This window comes from Pecten maximus, chromosome 7 (genome assembly GCF_902652985.1).
Source record: "Pecten maximus chromosome 7, xPecMax1.1, whole genome shotgun sequence".
Taxonomy (NCBI): Eukaryota; Metazoa; Mollusca; class Bivalvia; order Pectinida; family Pectinidae; genus Pecten; species Pecten maximus.
Window position 1 is genome coordinate 539,616 of NC_047021.1, and position 20,319 is coordinate 559,934.

Here is a 20,319-nt window from a genome sequence, read left to right on the forward strand (position 1 = left end):
ACCGTTATATTGTAAAGACAACTTAGTGATAGTCATGTAGGCAGTAAACCGTTATATTGTAAAGACAACTTAGTCATAGTGACATGTAGGCAGTAAACCGTTATATTGTAAAGACAACTTAGTGATAGTCATGTAGGCAGTAAACCGTTATATTGTAAAGACAACTTAGTCGTAGTCATGTAGGCAGTAAACCGTTATATTGTAAAGACAACTTAGTCGTAGTCATGTAGGCAGTAAACCGTTATATTGTAAAGACAACTTAGTGATAGTCATGTAGGCAGTAAACCGTTATATTGTAAAGACAACTTAGTGATAGTGACATGTAGGCAGTAAACCGTTATATTGTAAAGACAACTTAGTGATAGTCATGTAGGCAGTAAACCGTTATATTGTAAAGACAACTTAGTCGTAGTCATGTAGGCAGTAAACCGTTATATTGTAAAGACAACTTAGTGATAGTCATGTAGGCAGTAAACCGTTATATTGTAAAGACAACTTAGTCATAGTCATGTAGGCAGTAAACCGTTATATTGTAAAGACAACTTAGTGATAGTCATGTAGGCAGTAAACCGTTATATTGTAAAGACAACTTAGTCATAGTCATGTAGGCAGTAAACCGTTATATTGTAAAGACAACTTAGTGATAGTGACATGTAGGCAGTAAACCGTTATATTGTAAAGACAACTTAGTGATAGTCATGTAGGCAGTAAACCGTTATATTGTAAAGACAACTTAGTCATAGTGACATGTAGGCAGTAAACCGTTATATTGTAAAGACAACTTAGTCGTAGACATGTAGGCAGTAAACCGTTATATTGTAAAGACAACTTAGTGATAGTGACATGTAGGCAGTAAACCGTTATATTGTAAAGACAACTTAGTGATAGTCATGTAGGCAGTAAACCGTTATATTGTAAAGACAACTTAGTCATAGTGACATGTAGGCAGTAAACCGTTATTAACTCAGTATAACACATCAGACATGTTTGTTAAAATTGATTTATAATTTTGACCATGTTCTATCATAGCCCAACTGCCTAATACCTTTTCCATGTAGTCTTAGTAGTCTGTCAGACCATTGCCTTTACAATTATCAAATTATCACAAGAATAAAAACACAAACAAACTCAATTTTGCTCATACTGTTAGTAACAAGAATTCAATTACCATAAATATTTGTGTTTAGTGCACACAATTTGGATGAGTTATATATATAAGAGAATATTTGTCCTATAAATGTCCGTCCAGTTACGGAATGATGAAAATGGAATTTTCATAGTTTTGAGGAGACTACATGATTGAACTGTTTGTGGTTACAGAGTAGCAGACTTGGGTAACAATAAGAGAAGGCTTCACTTCTCTACAGCACAGAAGGAGACTCAGGTCACTCCACTTCATGCCAAGATTCCTCTCACCATCCTCCGCCGAAGTATTGTAAGTGTCCTTAACACCTTATTGTGTTGGTAGAACATTAAGCACTAAACACCTTATTGTGTTGGTAAAACATCAAACACTAAACACCTTATTGTGTTGGTAAAACATCAAACACTAAACACCTTATTGTGTTGGTAGAACATCAAACACTGAACACCTTATTGTGTTGGTAGAACATTAAACACTAAACACATTATTGTGTTGGTAGAACATTAAACACTAAACACCTTATTGTGCTGGTAGAACATTAAACACTAAACACCTTATTGTGTTGGTAGAACATTAAACACTAAACACCTTATTGTGTTGGTAGAACATCAAACACTAAACACCTTATTGTGTTGGTAGAACATTAAACACTAAACACCTTATTGTGTTGGTAGAACATTAAACACTAAACACCTTATTGTGTTGGTAGAACATCAAACACTAAACACCTTATTGTGTTGGTAGAACATTAAACACTAAACACCTTATTGTGTTGGTAGAACATTAAACACTAAACACCTTATTGTGTTGGTAGAACATCAAACACTAAACACCTTATTGTGTTGGTAGAACATGAAACACTAAACACCTTATTGTGTTGGTAGAACATTAAACACTAAACACCTTATTGTGTTGGTAGAACATCAAACACTAAACACCTTATTGTGTTGGTAAAACATCAAACACTAAACACCTTATTGTGTTGGTAGAACATCAAACACTAAACACCTTATTGTGTTGGTAGAACATTAAACACTAAACACCTTATTGTACTGGTAGAACATTAAACACTAAACACCTTATTGTGTTGGTAGAACATTAAACACTAAACACCTTATTGTGTTGGTAGATCATTAAACACTAAACACCTTATTGTGTTGGTAGAACATCAAAACTAAATCACTTAGGTGTTGGTAGAACATTATAACACTAAACACATGTACGGGTTAGGAACATTACTAAAATATTGGTTAGGTAGAACAGTTACATAAAGAGGTTATTGTGGTATCAGTTCACTAAAACCGTATTGGGTAACATCAACCTAAAACTATGTGTTAGGTAATCAGTTAAATAAAGCAGCCGTTATGGTTGGTAGAATCATTACTAACACTTATGGTTAGGTATCATCAAAACTAAACACGTTATTGTGTTGGTAGAACATCAACATAACACTATGTGTTGGTAACTAACTAAACACCTTATTGTGTTGGTATTCACAGGGTTATGGAAAGGATATTAGTAATATGAAGAGGGTAAGGGTTAGGATATCCGTGTTATAAAGAGGGTTAGGGTATCAGTGTTATAAAGAGGGTTAAGGTATCAGTGTTATAAAGAGGGTTAGGGTATCCGTGTTATAAAGAGGGTAAGGCTATCAGTGTTATAAAGAGGGTTAGTGTATCAGTGTTATAAAGAGGGTTAGGGTATCAGTGTTATAAAGAGGGTAAGGATACCAGTGTTATAAAGAGGGTTAGGGTATCCGTGTTATAAAGAGGGTAAGGATATCAGTGTTATAAAGAGGGTTAGGGTATCCGTGTTATAAAGAGGGTTAGGGTATCAGTGTTATAAAGAGGGTAAGGATACCAGTGTTATAAAGAGGGTAAGGATATCAGTGTTATAAAGAGGGTTAGGGTATCCGTGTTATAAAGAGGGTTAGGGTATCCGTGTTATAAAGAGGGTAAGGATATCAGTGTTATAAAGAGGGTTAGGGTATCCGTGTTATAAAGAGGGTAAGGATATCAGTGTTATAAAGAGGGTTAGGGTATCCGTGTTATAAAGAGGGTAAGGATATCAGTGTTATAAAGAGGGTTAGGGTATCAGTGTTATAAAGAGGGTTAGGGTATCAGTGTTATAAAGAGGGTAAGGATACCAGTGTTATAAAGAGGGTAAGGATATCAGTGTTATAAAGAGGTTAAGGATATCATCATGTGTTATAAGAGTATGTAGATATCATGGGTATATAAGAGTAAATTATCAGTGTTATAAAAGTTATGGAAAGGTGTATAGTATTATAAAGAGGTATGAAGGACAGTATATAAAGAGTTTGGGAGGGTATCATATTTAAGAGTTATGGGAAGGTATCAGTATTTAAAGGATTAGGAAGGTATCAGTATATAAGAGTTATGGAAGTTCATATTATAAAGAGATGAAATCAGATATAAAAGTTTTATTCTATTATAAAGAGTTGGAAGTATCATTGTTTGAATAAACATTGAATGAATGAATTGAGTTTTTTTATTCAGTGGCTGAACATGTGTATAGACATGGTGTCCTTGGTGGGTGAGACTTGGCGGGGACAGACATACAAAGCAACACAAAGTATCACTGTATCTGCTAACTGTAAACTTCGGCGTATTTTTACTATGAAGACCCAGCCACCTGACACAGCAGGAGATGAGGGTAGGTTTCCACTCCATTGTGGTAGAAAGTATTTAAATCCTATTGGGTATAAATGATAATATTTCATTAAAATCAGTACAAACTGTTTGATAAATAAAAAACAAAAAACAAAAAAAAAAAAAACCCAACTTTGTGGTTATGCATCCAAATCTAAAGATATTGGAAAATACAACTGAGGTAAAGATTAAAGACAGAATTTAGATTCCCATGTTCACTATCAAAAAAACATAAACACCAGACTTAAATTTTATTTTTGATTGTAGCTTGCTTTTGAATTAAAGGGAGGTAATAATATTGTAATAATCAACATGCCTTTTATTTGCATTGTAAATGTAGGACAGTCAACTTTTGAGATAAATTCTAATCATTGTCTTTTTAAAAACTACTTTTTATATCAATTGATTTTAGCCATCATTGATATTATGGTATATATTAAATGCGTTTTCCTGACATTTCGGTGTCGGCGGCCAAAGACACCATTACTAAAAAATAGAAGAGTTGTTTCTGTGGGATAACCAGGTTCCCTTGGGACAATCGAACTCAAACTTCATGCAGATCTTCCTTTCCACAAGTGCTTGCTTCGGATTGCTTTTCAGGTCTGAAGGTCAAAGGTCAATGTCACTGTAATAGAAAAATTTGTTCCCTTTGGCCAATCAAAATCAAACTTCATACATTTTTTCCTTACAACAAGTGTTTGCATTGGATTGTTTTTTTACTTGTCCAAAGGTCAAAGGTCAAGGTTTCTGTTATTATTAATAGAAAATCTGTTTCCATGCTACTTGTAATCATCCAACTCTCTGCGCAGTTGACACATCCACTTCCATGGAATTCTTGTTAATCATTTGTTTGTGTCTTATTTACTGTAGAAATGTATGGCTGCCCTCCAAGTAATTCTGGAGAACTTGACCAGATCCCAAAGTCGTGTCAACTGGCCAACGATGTCCAGCAAATAACCCAGGTACAGTAGGTCTTACTAGTGACAACGACGTCCAGCAGATAACACAGGTAAAATAGGTCTTAATAGTGAAATGTGCTTAATACCAAAGTCGTGTCAACTGGCCAACGACGTCCAGCAAATAACACAGGTACAGTAGGTCTTAATAGTGAAATGTGCTTAATACCAAAGTCGAGTCAACTGTCCAACGACATCCAGCAAATAACACAGGCAAAATAGGTCTTAATAGTGAAATGTGCTTAATATTAAAGTGATTTGGACTTTATATAGTTAGTAATACTCTCTTTCTGTTGTTTAGTTTACTTATCAATATATCAAAAATAGCTAACAGTAAATTGTTGAAATGAAACCTAATTATTCTCAGTGATTTTCATGTAAGCAAATCTTAACAGGTAATAGCAGCAGAAAATGCTGAAATTGTATTTAGCAGTCAGCACAAATTAGCACTGTCTTGTTGTCAGAATACAAAGTTAAAGATTTGATGAAGTGTTTTTTTCTATTTTTTTTAACAAATAAATAGAAAAATTAAATGGTTTACATTAATTTTGAAGGTTGTATTAGCAGCCTGTTATCCAGTGAATTCTCTCATTTAACATTTTTGCATACATTATGTGTGTGTATGTTACTTGTGTATTGTACCCTAGCATTTTTGATTGGCATTATATTAGGGTTTTAAAATGAAGATTTGATTTTTTCCTCAACATTTTAACTTTTAAATCTGTCTAAAAGTAAGTTTTCTTAGTAATGTGAAAATATGTGCTCTAAAATGTATTTTCATTTCATTTCATTTGAGATCGATGAAACTCAGTTTAGTTTTTTGCTCACCAAAGCCTTATTTCATAAAATCTCCTGAAGTGAAAACTCATTTTAGATCCTATGTATATGTCATATGTATGATAAAATACCTGTATTTTTCATGGGTATCTGTTAAAATTGATGTGTGCAGCTGAATGTTTGAGATTCTAACTACATTCCTGTAATGATATAACTATGAATTCCAGCTGCTTACATTGACTAAGATCCGACACGGTGAGAGGCTGAGAGGCGGGAGTGGAGATGTGAATCGCGCATCAGCCACTCTGGAACTAGGTACAGCAACAGTTTTAAAGATCAGAAATTTAATCTTCCTGTTGTAGAAGTATTTCTTCTCTTCATGTAACTGTATATTGTTTTTGATGAGTAGCTTTCTTAAAATGAATGTAGCCCATCTGTTTTCTAACTCCATTCCATGGTGGGTTGTCCATCGTCCGTCTGTCGGCCCTTTTGTAAGTCCAGCGTCAACTTTTCCCTTAAACAACTTCTTCTCAATACCCAAGAGACACAGGGGACTGATATTGGACCTGTAGCATGCTGGAGTGAAAGGTTATCAAGTTTGTTAAAATGAATGATTTTGACCTTTTTTCAAGGTCACAGGAATCAAATAGGCTAAAATCTTTTAAAAAGTGATTTCTCCTCAATACCCAAGTAGCCCTGGGTCCTGATATTGGGCCTGTAATATGCTTGGGTGAAGGGCTGTGAAGTTTGTTCAAATGAATGACCTTGAACTATTTTCAAAGTCACAAGGGTCAAATGTGTTAAAATCTTTAAACAGCATCTTCTCAATATTCAAAAGATCCAAAGACCTGAGATTTGGCCCGTAGTATGCTGGAATGAAGGATTACTGAATTGTTTTAAATGAATAAACCTAGCCTACTCTTACATTTGAATAAAATCAGCCTAGCATCTGCATAAATGGCCTAGATCAACTTCAAAGTTGCATTAGAAGCAGGTGAGTGACAAACCCAATTGAGCCTTTCATTAATATTTGTTTATAAAGGATTTGAAAACTGCTGAAGATTTTTTACGTTGTTTTTGTATGGTAATTTCCACTATTAAATTGTATTAACTTAAAGTTGAAGGGAAAGATTCCTGAGAATTTTGAGCAGTAAAAATATCCACGGCTGGAATCTAGTAGGAAGGAAATGATCAATAGTAAACAATTTGAACATGTCGTAGTACAATAACATACAAAACTTTGATTTAGATTAAAACATGTCGTAGTACAATAACATGTCGTAGTACAATAACATGTCATAGTACAATAACATACAAAACTTTGATTTAGATTTAAACATGTCGTAGTACAATAACATGTCGTAGTACAATAACATGTCGTAGTACAATAACATACAAAACTTTGATTTAGATTTAAACATGTCGTAGTACAATAACATGTCGTAGTACAATAACATGTCGTAGTACAACAACATGTCGTAGTACAATAACATGTCGTAGTACAATAACATACAAAACTTTGATTTAGATTTGAACTCCAGTGGACGTCGGACTTCCTTAAATGACTCCTACCATATAGCATTTGGTTCCAAGGTACCTGGAGGTAAAACCACGAGTCAGAATACGAGTAGGAAGTCCGCACAGGTAAGACACAGGTTCACAATCGTCTATTGATACAGCAGTAATTTTCTTGGACAATCTTAAAGAAATTTAGTTATTTAGTTCATGAGTGATAGTGATCCACTCTGCAGGATTGAATTTGCTATCCAATAGTAAAAATATTTTTGTAAACAGATTTTTTGCTTTTTCACAGGGCAATATGACTAACAGAAGTAGCAGAAATACATACTCTCGAATGGATTCTCAGACAGAAGGTTAGTTTGGTTGGTGTTCTGTATACACCATTTCTGTGTTTTGTAGCTTGTTTCAATTGTTGAGGAGACAGTTTAAGTTATTTTATATAATGATAACCTAATGTTCACATTAAAAACTGTAACTACAGATGAATAGAGTATCATTTTACCCTAGTATATACTGTATGCTATACAGAAACAAGGAACATCATGGCATGAAAAAGTATAACATAAAAATATCATCTTCGGATTTGTTAATATTGTTTTATCTACTTTATACTAGATAATTTTCTCTGCCAGATATTCACACAGATGTTCACCATTCACAGATATTCACCATATCACAGATATTCACCATTCACAGATATTCACCATATCACAGATATTCACCATTCACAGATATTCACCATATCACAGATATTCACCATATCACAGATATTTACCATTCACAGATATTCACCATTCACAGATATTTACCATTCACAGATATTCACCATTCACAGATATTCACCATATCACAGATATTCACCATTCACAGATATTCACCGTATCACAGATATTCACCATATCACAGATATTCACCATTCACAGATATTCACCGTATCACAGATATTCACCATATCACAGATATTCACCATATCACAGATATTCACCTTATCACAGATATTTACCATTCACAAATTAAATATTCACCATTCACACATATTCACCATTGACAGAAAACAAATATTTACCCAATAACAAATATTTACGAATAACAAATATTCACCAATAACAAATATTCACCAATAACAAATATTTACCCAATAACAAATATTTACGAATAACAAATATTCACCAATAACAAATATTTACGAATAACAAATATTCACCAATAACAAATATTTACCCAATAACAAATATTTACCCAATAACAAATATTCACCAATAACAAATATTCACCAATAACAAATATTTACCCAATAACAAATATTTACCCAATAACAAATATTCACCAATAACAAATATTCACCAATATTCACCAATAACAAATATTCACCAATATTCACCAATAACAAATATTTACCCAATAACAAATATTCACCAATAACAAATATTTACCCAATAACAAATATTCACCAATAACAAATATTCACCCATCACTGGTAAAATTGGTATTCCTTGGTGTTTTTATAGGTGCACCTGTAGAAGTCCTCAGACAAATACACTGTCACCTTCATCATACAGTTTGTCTGATGAAGGTGACAGTGTACATACCGTACAAACATTGGTCTCTTACAAAATCCTTACATAAACTACACATTTTACACCATTAAAACAAAATTCACCTGGCATTGATGGAAGTCCAATACTGGTGAAGATTGCTAGTTTGACATTGATTTTCACAAAATTATTTATTATATATGAGGTTTTTATGAGAATGTGCATATAAAAGATTTAGATGGAGACGATATTGACGAGTATGTACTATTTGACAGACGTGTCGTCGGAGATGATATTGACGAGTATGTACTATTTGACAGACATGTCGGAGGAGATGATATTGACGAGTATGTACTATTTGACAGACATGTCGGAGGAGATGATATTGACTAGTATGTACTATTTGACAGACATGTCAGAGGAGACGATATTGACGAGTATGTACTATTTGACAGACATGTCGGAGGAGATGATGTTGACGAGTATGTACTATTTGACAGACATGTCAGAGGAGACGATATTGACGAGTATGTACTATTTGACAGACATGTCAGATGGAGACGATTTTGACGAGTATGTACTATTTGACAGACATGTCGGAGGAGATGATGTTGACGAGTATGTACTATTTGACAGACATGTCGGAGGAGATGATATTGACGAGTATGTACTATTTGACAGACACATCGGAGGAGCACTTTGAGCTGTCTTCCAGTATAACAAGTAAGGATGGACTTCTGAGTGATCACAGTCGAGAAGATTCCGTCCACCAGCCTTCCCACCAGAGACAGGGCTCTGACTCCCTCTCCCAGGTTGATCTGGAAATGATGTCCCGGATCGGTAAGTTGGTATCCTCACGTTTAGACAGGAGAGTTGTAAAGTATTGACATAAAATAACCCATGGCATGTGTTATTTATATCAATCTACTTTATGTTGCATAGTGTTGCTGATCTAAAGTAATTTCAACATTTTTCTTGTAACAGAACTCTATAGAAAACAATTTGTTAGAATAATATATAAGTTCAATGTTGATTTTCAGACAAACCAAAACAGGATTTCTCTATGGTACAGCCCCACCCCCCTCGTGAGCCATCCAAGGACAGACTACGGCGTAAGATACGTGTAAAGGCTGGTGGTAGTGGAGTCGGTAAGGACCGTGTGTCAAGTGCTGGTTCTGTTACGGGTAAGTCAATCTGCTGGGCTTCAGAATTCCAACAATCAGGAACAGTTAGGTAATTTTAAATATTTTATTGAATTTTCTTCAATGAGTTAAACTAACCATTTTTATACAGAAAGCAAATTTTATCAGTTTTGCATCTTTTAATTTTGCATGGAAAGTTTTAGGTTGTTAGTTTATTTATCAAAAATAATTTCAGTTTCCTATCTGATAAAATTTGGTACGAGTTTGATGTCAAGGGCAAAATGCTTATAATTAACTGTATAATTATTAAAGATGAGAGCACAAGTGTTGGTCCAAACAAACAGTCACAGCATTCAGAGTCCGGTTACAGTAGTCTCACAGCTACACATCGCAAACGCTTAGTATCAGATGGAGAGCTCATTTTATCAGACGAAAGTGAGAATACAGCAGATTCAGCCAACCGAAACAGATCTGCGGAGACAGCACGTTGTGCTGTAGTACAGGGAGTCCCGAGAATGGCTGACCAACAAGTCGGGAGAACAGGCAGTCGTTTTAAAGGGGTTGGAGCCTCGGGACAAGATCCACACAGCAAACTGAGCTCTAAGGCTTCAAAGGGTATGTATGATGTAAATAATTTGACAGTGTAATGATTATTTTCCATTACACAGGGATTATGTATATCAGTCACCTTTGAGTACTGACTAAGATCATGGGTAAACAGACAATCATGTGAGGAAATGATATCCATAACACATAATGCAATTTCTTGATTTTGGATTCCTTCACAAAGCATCTGACCTACATAAGTTTCATAAACAATGGCAAAATCTAGTAAAATAGCATTTCCTTCTGAAATTTTCTAAGGAATTGTCCAAAACATGTCAGCACAGCAATACAATTGAAGATGGCATTTTCTTTTATTAATACCACATGATTGTAGTGTTGTATCATCAGGACAAGACATATGTCCATAAACTCACGATTTTCATCTTTTGTATGAAGTAAATGTACATGGATACACAGGACCCTCCGTCTTAGTATGTTGTATGTTGTGTACACTGTATGTAACAAATAGAACACAGTAAAATACAAACAGTCTAATTTTCTTAACGTATGAACTAATAGACATGGTAGGTCATTGATTTAAAACAACACTTAATGTGAATTATTAGGCGCTTCATATAGAGTTAACTTGAAATGTTAAAATAAAAAACACCATGATGATACTTAGTATGTATCTACTATAGAATATTAACAGATGTCGAACCTCTCGATCATAACCTCGTGCTGCGAGGGATTTCTCCTCGATTGCACAAAACGTGTGTGTATAGTAAATACATAGTATGACACTACACATGTCTATACTTCATACTGGTTGGATCAGGAAAATGCATTATGCATTATGGGCCCAATTTTGTCACAGGATTGTCTGTTTACTTCCAAATATTGTGTTTTGCCAACCTTACACCAAAAGTAGGTGTATATATTGCGGGACACATTAAAATCTGAGAAAATATTTTTAAATTATATTACATATACAATTGTACTGGCAGAGTTTTTTTTTTTTTTTTTACAAAATTGGTATTAATGAAAAGCTCATAAGCTTAATTATCTTCTCTATTATAAGCAAAACTTTCCTCTCAACTATGATCTTTCTTTTCCTCCATTAATTGATAATAAGCATTCCATTTTACTATATCGTTAAATAATTAGAAATACAACTACATTGTATACCATTAAAATTACTTATAATATGTATAACGGAAGTACGGAAAGGACCTGTACAGGCTTAGCCTGTTGTCCAATCCACTTTATATCTAAAATCTATCTCTATTATGAAATATTGTATGTAAATTAATTCAAATGCTTGATTGAATAAAATATTTTGAATGAAAATAACTTAGGCAAACCAGGAAAAAAGTTTTGAGGGAGCAAAGAATGAAATAAAGTTAAAAATCCTCTTCTCATATTAAAGAAAATATAGGGTCATAGGGTCATAGGGTCATAGAGTTAGGCTAGTAGACATCTGGGACATGGAGAATTATATAGAGGTGGATGAACTTAAACCAGCAGTTGATATATTGGGTTGTGGTAGAGGTGGAGGAACTTAAACCAGCCATTGATATATTGGGTTGTGGTAGAGGTAGAGGAACTTAAACCAGCAGTTGATATATTGGGTTGTGGTAGAGGTGGAGGAACTTAAACCAGCCATTGATATATTGGGTTGAGGTAGAGGTAGAGGAACTTAAACCAGCAGGTGATATATTGGGTTGTGGTAGAGGTGGAGGAACTTAAACCAGCCATTGATATATTGGGTTGAGGTAGAGGTAGAGGAACTTAAACCAGCCATTGATATATTGGGTTGAGGTAAAGGTGGAGGAACTTAAACCAGCCATTGATATATTGGGTTGTGGTAGAGGTGGAGGAACTTAAACCAGCCATTGATATATTGGGTTAGGTAGAGGTGGAGGAACTTAAACCAGCCATTGATATATTGGGTTGAGGTAGAGGTGGAGGAACTTAAACCAGCCATTGATATATTGGGTTGTGGTAGAGGTGGAGGAACTTAAACCAGCAGTTGATATATTGGGTTGAGGTAGAGGTGGAGGAACTTAAACCAGCAGTTGATATATTGGGTTGAGGTAGAGGTGGAGGAACTTAAACCAGCAGTTGATATATTGGGTTGAGGTAGAGGTGGAGGAACTTAAACCAGCCATTGATATATTGGGTTAGGTAGAGGTGGAGGAACTTAAACCAGCCATTGATATATTGGGTTGAGGTAGAGGTGGAGGAACTTAAACCAGCCATTGATATATTGGGTTGTGGTAGAGGTGGAGGAACTTAAACCAGCAGTTGATATATTGGGTTGAGGTAGAGGTGGAGGAACTTAAACCAGCAGTTGATATATTGGGTTGAGGTAGAGGTGGAGGAACGTAAACCAGCAGTTGATATATTGGGTTGAGGTAGAGGTGGAGGAACTTAAACCAGCCATTGATATATTGGGTTGAGGTAGAGGTAGAGGAACTTAAACCAGCCATTGATATATTGGGTTGAGGTAGAGGTGGAGGAACTTAAACCAGCAGTTGATATATTGGGTTGAGGTAGAGGTGGAGGAACTTAAACCAGCAGTTGATATATTGGGTTGAGGTAGAGGTGGAGGAACTTAAACCAGCCATTGATATATTGGGTTGAGGTAGAGGTGGAGGAACTTAAACCAGCCATTGATATATTGGGTTGTGGTAGAGGTGGAGGAACTTAAACCAGCCATTGATATATTGGGTTGTGGTAGAGGTGGAGGATCTTAAACCAGCCATTGATATATTGGGTTAGGTAGAGGTGGAGGAACTTAAACCAGCCATTGATATATTGGGTTGTGGTAAAGGTGGAGGAACTTAAACCAGCAGTTGATATATTGGGTTGTGGTAGAGGTGGAGGAACTTAAACCAGAAGTTGATATATTGGGTTGAGGTAGAGGTGGAGGAACTTAAACCAGCAGTTGATATATTGGGTTGAGGTAGAGGTGGAGGAACTTAAACCAGCCATTGATATATTGGGTTGTGGTAGAGGTGGAGGAACTTAAACCAGCAGTTGATATATTGGGTTGAGGTAGAGGTGGAGGAACTTAAACCAGCCATTGATATATTGGGTTGAGGTAGAGGTGGAGGAACTTAAACCAGCCATTGATATATTGGGTTGTGGTAGAGGTGGAGGAACTTAAACCAGCCATTGATATATTGGGTTGTGGTAGAGGTGGAGGAACTTAAACCAGCAGGTGATATATTGGGTTGAGGTTTAAAGGTCAAATTTGGAGACATGGAGTCTAAAATGAGGATATTAAAGTTATGATCAAGTTTCTACTAACTTAAAAGTATATTTACGTTTTATCGTCTATTGTCTCTCTGGTCAAATATACAGTTGTGGGGTGATTAAGTTGATAAAGGCTGATCATCCCATCTTCTGTTCTCATCAAAAACTCAAGATAGTTATTTGTTAATTAAAAAAGAGAATACAATAGTTCCAACGAATGCCTAAGGATCATTTTGCGTTTGTTTTACATCCCAAAACATTTTACTTTACATCTTTTAAACCATATAGAGTACCACTGTGAAGACTATGAGGAAGAGGGTGCCGAGGTGATGGATGAGTCTATGAGCAGTGTGATAGAACTGTTGAAACAGAAGGCAGGTCTGGGCCAGGACTGGGATCATCTGACAGATGAAGAGGAGAGTTCGGCTGAGGATCTGGGCCGGGAGGAGTACGAAGAGAGTGATGAGTATGTAGGATTGACAAGATTAATGTGTTATTACAGGATCATGTAGGATTGACAAGATTAATGTGTTATTACAGGATCATGTAGGATTGACAAGATTAATGTGTTATTACAGGATCATGTAGGATTGACAAGATTAACGTGGTATTACAGGATCATGTAGGATTGACAAGATTAACGTGTTATTACAGGATCATGTAGGATTGACAAGATTAACGTGTTATTACAGGATCATGTAGGATTAACAAGATTAATGTGTTATTACAGGATCATGTAGGATTAACAAGATTAATGTGTTATTACAGGATCATGTAGGATTAACAAGATTAATGTGTTATTACAGGATCATGTAGGATTGACAAGATTAACGTGTTATTACAGGATCATGTAGGATTGACAAGATTAACGTGTTATTACAGGATCATGTAGGATTGACAAGATTAATGTGTTATTACAGGATCATGTAGGATTGACAAGATTAACGTGGTATTACAGGATCATGTAGGATTGACAAGATTAATGTGTTATTACAGGATAATGTAGGATTGACAAGATTAACATGTTATTACAGGATCATGTAGGATTGACAAGATTAATGTGTTATTACAGGATAATGTAGGATTGACAAGATTAATGTGTTATTACAGGATCATGTAGGATTGACAAGATTAACGTGGTATTACAGGATCATGTAGGATTGACAAGATTAATGTGTTATTACAGGATAATGTAGGATTGACAAGATTAATGTGTTATTACAGGATCATGTAGCTATAGATTGACAAGATTATTGTGTTATTACAGGATCCTGTAGGATTGACAAGATTAATGTGTTATTACAGGATCATGTAGGATTGACAAGATTAATGTGTTATTACAGGATCATGTAGGATTGACAAGATTAACGTGGTATTACAGGATCATGTAGGATTGACAAGATTAATGTGTTATTACAGGATAATGTAGGATTGACAAGATTAATGTGTTATTACAGGATCATGTAGCTATAGATTGACAAGATTATTGTGTTATTACAGGATCCTGTAGGATTGACAAGATTAATGTGTTATTACAGGATCATGTAGGATTGACAAGATTATTGTGTTATTACAGGATAATGTAGGATTGACAAGATTAACGTGTTATTACAGGATCATGCAGGATTGACAAGATTAATGTGTTATTACAGGATCATGTAGGATTGACAAGATTAATGTGTTATTACAGGATCATGTAGGTTTGACAAGATTAATGTGTTATTACAGGATCATATAGGATTGACAAGATTAATGTGTTATTACAGGATCATGTAGGATTGACAAGATTAATGTGTTATTACAGGATAATGTAGGATTGACAAGATTAACGTGTTATTACAGGATCATGTAGGATTGACAAGATTAATGTGTTATTACAGGATCATGTAGGTTTGACAAGATTAATGTGTTATTACAGGATCATGTAGGATTGACAAGATTAATGTGTTATTACAGGATCATGTAGGATTGACAAGATTAATGTGTTATTACAGGATCATGTAGGATTGACAAGATTAATGTGTTATTACAGGATCATGTAGGATTGACAAGATTAATGTGTTATTACAGGATCATGTAGGATTGACAAGATTATTGTGTTATTACAGGATCATGTAGGATTAACAAGATTAATGTGTTATTACAGGATCATGTAGGATTGACAAGATTAATGTGTTATTACAGGATCATGTAGGATTGAAAAGATTATTGTGTTATTACAGGATCATGTAGGATTAACAAGATTAATGTGTTATTACAGGATCATGTAGGATTGACAAGATTAATGTGTTATTACAGGATCATGTAGGATTGTGTATGTCACTGCTACATTTGACTCCGATCACAAAACATGAGCTTAAGTATAAAAGTTTCTTAGTATAGTCTTTACTGATTAAGAAATTATGCATATTTTTTTTTCTCTGAAGTTTAAAGATTTTTTGTATCAAGTCATGTGTTGTAATCGAGTATTGCTGTATTTATAGGGAAGACAGTGACAAAAAAGACAACATATTCATGTTTGCTGTTCCACCAAAGTCAGCACCACGACGCCATTTGTCCCCGAGCCAGACAGACAGTATCTTAGATGCTGACTTCTCATCACAGGTAAAAATTAAAGGAATTGTATAGGATACAGGAATATAATTAACGAATTGTATAGGAGGTGATACAGGAATATAATTAACGAATGACAAATTGATTGTTATACCAATGTATATCAGGATGACCACTATCTAATTGTTTTAGTAATTGGTCATCAGGATGACCACTATCTGATTGTTTTAGTAGATGGTAAAATACTACATCAAACCTCATTCTTGCCCGTATTTGATAACTTAGTCCTATTTTGTAAATATAGTATTTTCTGTTACTTTTTCTGAAGTGTTATAATGTACCTGTTATTGTGATAGAAACAAAAAGCAGTGGTGGTTACCCTTTGACAATTTTTCAGTCTAGAGCACTTCCACAAAATTCAAAGAAGGTTTCCAAGGACTTAGCCAGAGGAGCGCGTCCTGAGGAGGATTTCTTTAGCAAAAACTCGAGTAGTGATGAAGATGATGTACATCTCTGGAAAAAGTTAGCAGGGTCACGGCCTAACAGTGGCACAAACAGTCGGCCACATAGTGGCACAAACAGCCGACCTCATAGTGGCACAAACAGTCGACCTCATAGTGGCACAAATAGTCGACCACATAGTGGCACACAAAGTGGCACCAATAGCCGAAATCACAGTGGCAAAACCAGAAATGGTACAAACAATATGTCAGTTAGTCCTAAATCTGGGGTGGAAAAAAAGATTCCGAGGACAGTGTTAAGTTCAGTACAGCCTCAGATTGCCAACGAAAGTCCAGAACTCCGCTCTAACACATCAGTATTACAAGTTCCCGGAATGAGCAATGGACATTTATCTAACAATTCTATTTCCCGCATGAGTCGAAAATCTTTACGAGAGATTCCAATGAATGATGCCCGACTGAAATCATCTGAGGTAGGCAACAATGGATCCAGCCAAATATTATCATGTTTGTTTACACATTCTTAAGACAAACCTTTATGAAACAAACCTTCCAACATTATCTCACCCCATGATCAAATCTATTCCATTATAACTTAATTGTCATTTTTGTGTTATTTATTTTTATCGCAATATATAGTTGATAAATTTTACAAATATTAATTTTTTCCTGATTCAATAATTATTTTGATGACAGTGATAATTACATATCTGTAAATTAAGAGAAGGTTAGAAATCAAGATGTTTAAAGTGTTTTAAATTACCAGGTAAGAATGTTGTTTTTTTTAATACTTGGTGATTTATTTTTCATTTTATAGAAGCCATATGACTTTTCAAAATACCAAATGGCAGACATTACAGAATCATTTGAAGCCAAAATGTTATCCAGCATGAAACGTCATAATGATGAGGAATTGGAGGATGTAGTCGAATCGCCAAGGAAACAGACAGCTCCCAGCATGCCTGCAAATAAGAGTCCTCACTCCACACAGGAACACAATCCTCGCAACTTATATGACTTCTCTCCTACACTGACCAGTGACGATGACACCAGTCTCAGTACATGGCAGGCTCCTGTAAGTTAACGGCCGTCCTACTCTCTGTCTACTCTGTACATTGTGTTACATCAGTACGTGTCAGGTTCCCGTAAGTTAACGACCGTCCTACTCTCTGTCTACTCTGTACATTGTGTTACATCAGTACATGTCAGACTCCCGTAAGTTAACGACCGTCCTACGCTCTGTACATTGTGTTACATCAGTACGTGTCAGGTTCCCGTAAGTTAACGACCGTCCTACTCTCTATCTACTCTGTACATTGTGTTACATCAGTACGTGTCAGACTCCCGTAAGTTAACGACCGTCCTACTCTCTGTCTACTCTGTACATTGTGTTACATCAGTACGTGTCAGACTCCCGTAAGTTAACGGCCGTCCTACTCTCTGTCTACTCTGTACATTGTGTTACATCAGTACGTGTCAGACTCCCGTAAGTTAACGACCGTCCTACTCTCTATCTACTCTGTACATTGTGTTACATCAGTACGTGTCAGACTCCCGTAAGTTAACGGCCGTCCTACTCTCTGTCTACTCTGTACATTGTGTTACATCAGTACGTGTCAGACTCCCGTAAGTTAACGGCCGTCCTACTCTCTGTCTACTCTGTACATTGTGTTACATCAGTACGTGTCAGACTCCCGTAAGTTAACGACCGTCCTACTCTCTGTCTACTCTGTACATTGTGTTACATCAGTACGTGTCAGACTCCCGTAAGTTAACGACCGTCCTACTCTCTGTCTACTCTGTACATTGTGTTACATCAGTACGTGTCAGGTTCCCGTAAGTTAACGACCGTCCTACTCTCTATCTACTCTGTACATTGTGTTACATCAGTACGTGTCAGGTTCCTGTAAGTTAACGGCCGTCCTACTCTCTGTCTACTCTGTACATTGTGTTACATCAGTACGTGTCAGACTCCCGTAAGTTAACGACCGTCCTACTCTCTGTACATTGTGTTACATCAGTACGTGTCGGACTCCCGTAAGTTAACGACCGTCCTACTCTCTGTCTACTCTGTACATTGTGTTACATCAGTATGTGTCAGACTCCCGTAAGTTAACGGCCGTCCTACTCTCTGTCTACTCTGTACATTGTGTTACATCAGTACCTGTCAGACTCCCGTAAGTTAACGACCGTCCTACTCTCTATCTACTCTGTACATTGTGTTACATCAGTACGTGTCAGGTTCCCGTAAGTTAACGACCGTCCTACTCTCTGTCTACTCTGTACATTGTGTTACATCAGTACGTGTCAGACTCCCGTAAGTTAACGACCGTCCTACTCTCTGTCTACTCTGTACATTGTGTTACATCAGTATGTGTCAGACTCCCGTAAGTTAACGACCGTCCTACTCTCTGTCTACTCTGTACATTGTGTTACATCAGTACCTGTCAGACTCCCGTAAGTTAACGACCGTCCTACTCTCTGTCTACTCTGTACATTGTGTTACATCAGTACGTGTCAGACTCCCGTAAGTTAACGACCGTCCTACTCTCTGTCTACTCTGTACATTGTGTTACATCAGTACCTGTCAGACTCCCGTAAGTTAACGACCGTCCTACTCTCTATCTACTCTGTACATAGTGTTACATCAGTACGTTTCAGACTCCCGTAAGTTAACGGCCGTCCTACTCTCTATCTACTCTGTACATAGTGTTACATCAGTACGTGTCAGACTCCCGTAAGTTAACGGCCGTCCTACTCTCTATCTACTCTGTACATTGTGTTACATCAGTACGTGTCAGATTCCCGTAAGTTAACGACCATCCTACTCTCTATCTACTCTGTACATTGTGTTACATCAGTACGTGTCAGACTCCCGTAAGTTAACGACCGTCCTACTCTCTATCTACTCTGTACATTGTGTTACATCAGTACGTGTCAGATTCCCGTAAGTTAACGACCGTCCTACTCTCTATCTACTCTGTACATTGTGTTACATCAGTACGTGTCAGACTCCCGTAAGTTAACGACCGTCCTACTCTCTATCTACTCTGTACATTGTGTTACATCAGTACGTGTCAGACTCCCGTAAGTTAACGACCATCCTACTCTCTATCTACTCTGTACATTGTGTTACATCAGTACGTGTCAGACTCCCGTAAGTTAACGACCGTCCTACTCTCTGTCTACTCTGTACATTGTGTTACATCAGTACATGTCAGACTCCCGTAAGTTAACGACCTTCCTACTCTCTGTACATTGTGTTACATCAGTACGTGTCAGGTTCCCGTAAGTCAAGGCCATAACAGTGCAATGTGACGTTGTCCTTAAGGTCAAAGGCCTAAGTCAATTGAGTGCAGAACAAAATCAAAGCCTAGTAAGGGAAAAGGGGAGATTTATATTTATAGGTGAAATGTTTTTATTCATAGAAGCAATCTCTAGTTTTCATTTAATTCAATATTCCCTCCAAACATTTCTTAATAGATACCACTCACCTTATAAGTATGTTCTAGTGCTAACTTTGCATTTTATTTTATTTTAAAGTCACCAGAGAGTGACCTATTCTAATCACCTTTTGTGCATCGTCCTGTGCTCTGCATCGTTTGTCGTGTGTTATCCGTCCATAAACAATTTACATATTTGACCTCTTCTCAGAAACCCATGAACCAATTTCAATGAAATTTTGCAAATACTTTCAATGGCAAAAGGTTAACCAAACTCCCTATGGGACTGAGGGATGGGGCCAAAAGAG

At 36.2% G+C, this 20,319-nt stretch overlaps 1 protein-coding gene across 2 annotated transcripts in view; it reads left to right on the forward strand.

The window, feature by feature from the left end:
- Positions 1-20,319, forward strand: part of LOC117331269 (uncharacterized protein C3orf67 homolog) — a 32,234-nt gene that overhangs the window by 6,566 nt on the left and 5,349 nt on the right. The window contains exons 5-17 of one of the 2 annotated variants that reach the window (XM_033889875.1): positions 1,321-1,435; positions 3,664-3,820; positions 4,687-4,778; positions 5,777-5,864; positions 7,078-7,193; positions 7,363-7,423; positions 9,287-9,445; positions 9,646-9,789; positions 10,060-10,362; positions 13,843-14,020; positions 16,038-16,158; positions 16,505-17,041; positions 17,386-17,643. In XM_033889875.1, the coding sequence (XP_033745766.1) occupies positions 1,321-1,435; positions 3,664-3,820; positions 4,687-4,778; positions 5,777-5,864; positions 7,078-7,193; positions 7,363-7,423; positions 9,287-9,445; positions 9,646-9,789; positions 10,060-10,362; positions 13,843-14,020; positions 16,038-16,158; positions 16,505-17,041; positions 17,386-17,643 (2,329 nt within the window). Of the gene's footprint in view, positions 1-1,320; positions 1,436-3,663; positions 3,821-4,686; positions 4,779-4,836; positions 4,906-5,776; positions 5,865-7,077; positions 7,194-7,362; positions 7,424-9,286; positions 9,446-9,645; positions 9,790-10,059; positions 10,363-13,842; positions 14,021-16,037; positions 16,159-16,504; positions 17,042-17,385; positions 17,644-20,319 lie in introns of those variants that run through there. The other variant, XM_033889876.1, reaches the window with a different exon arrangement.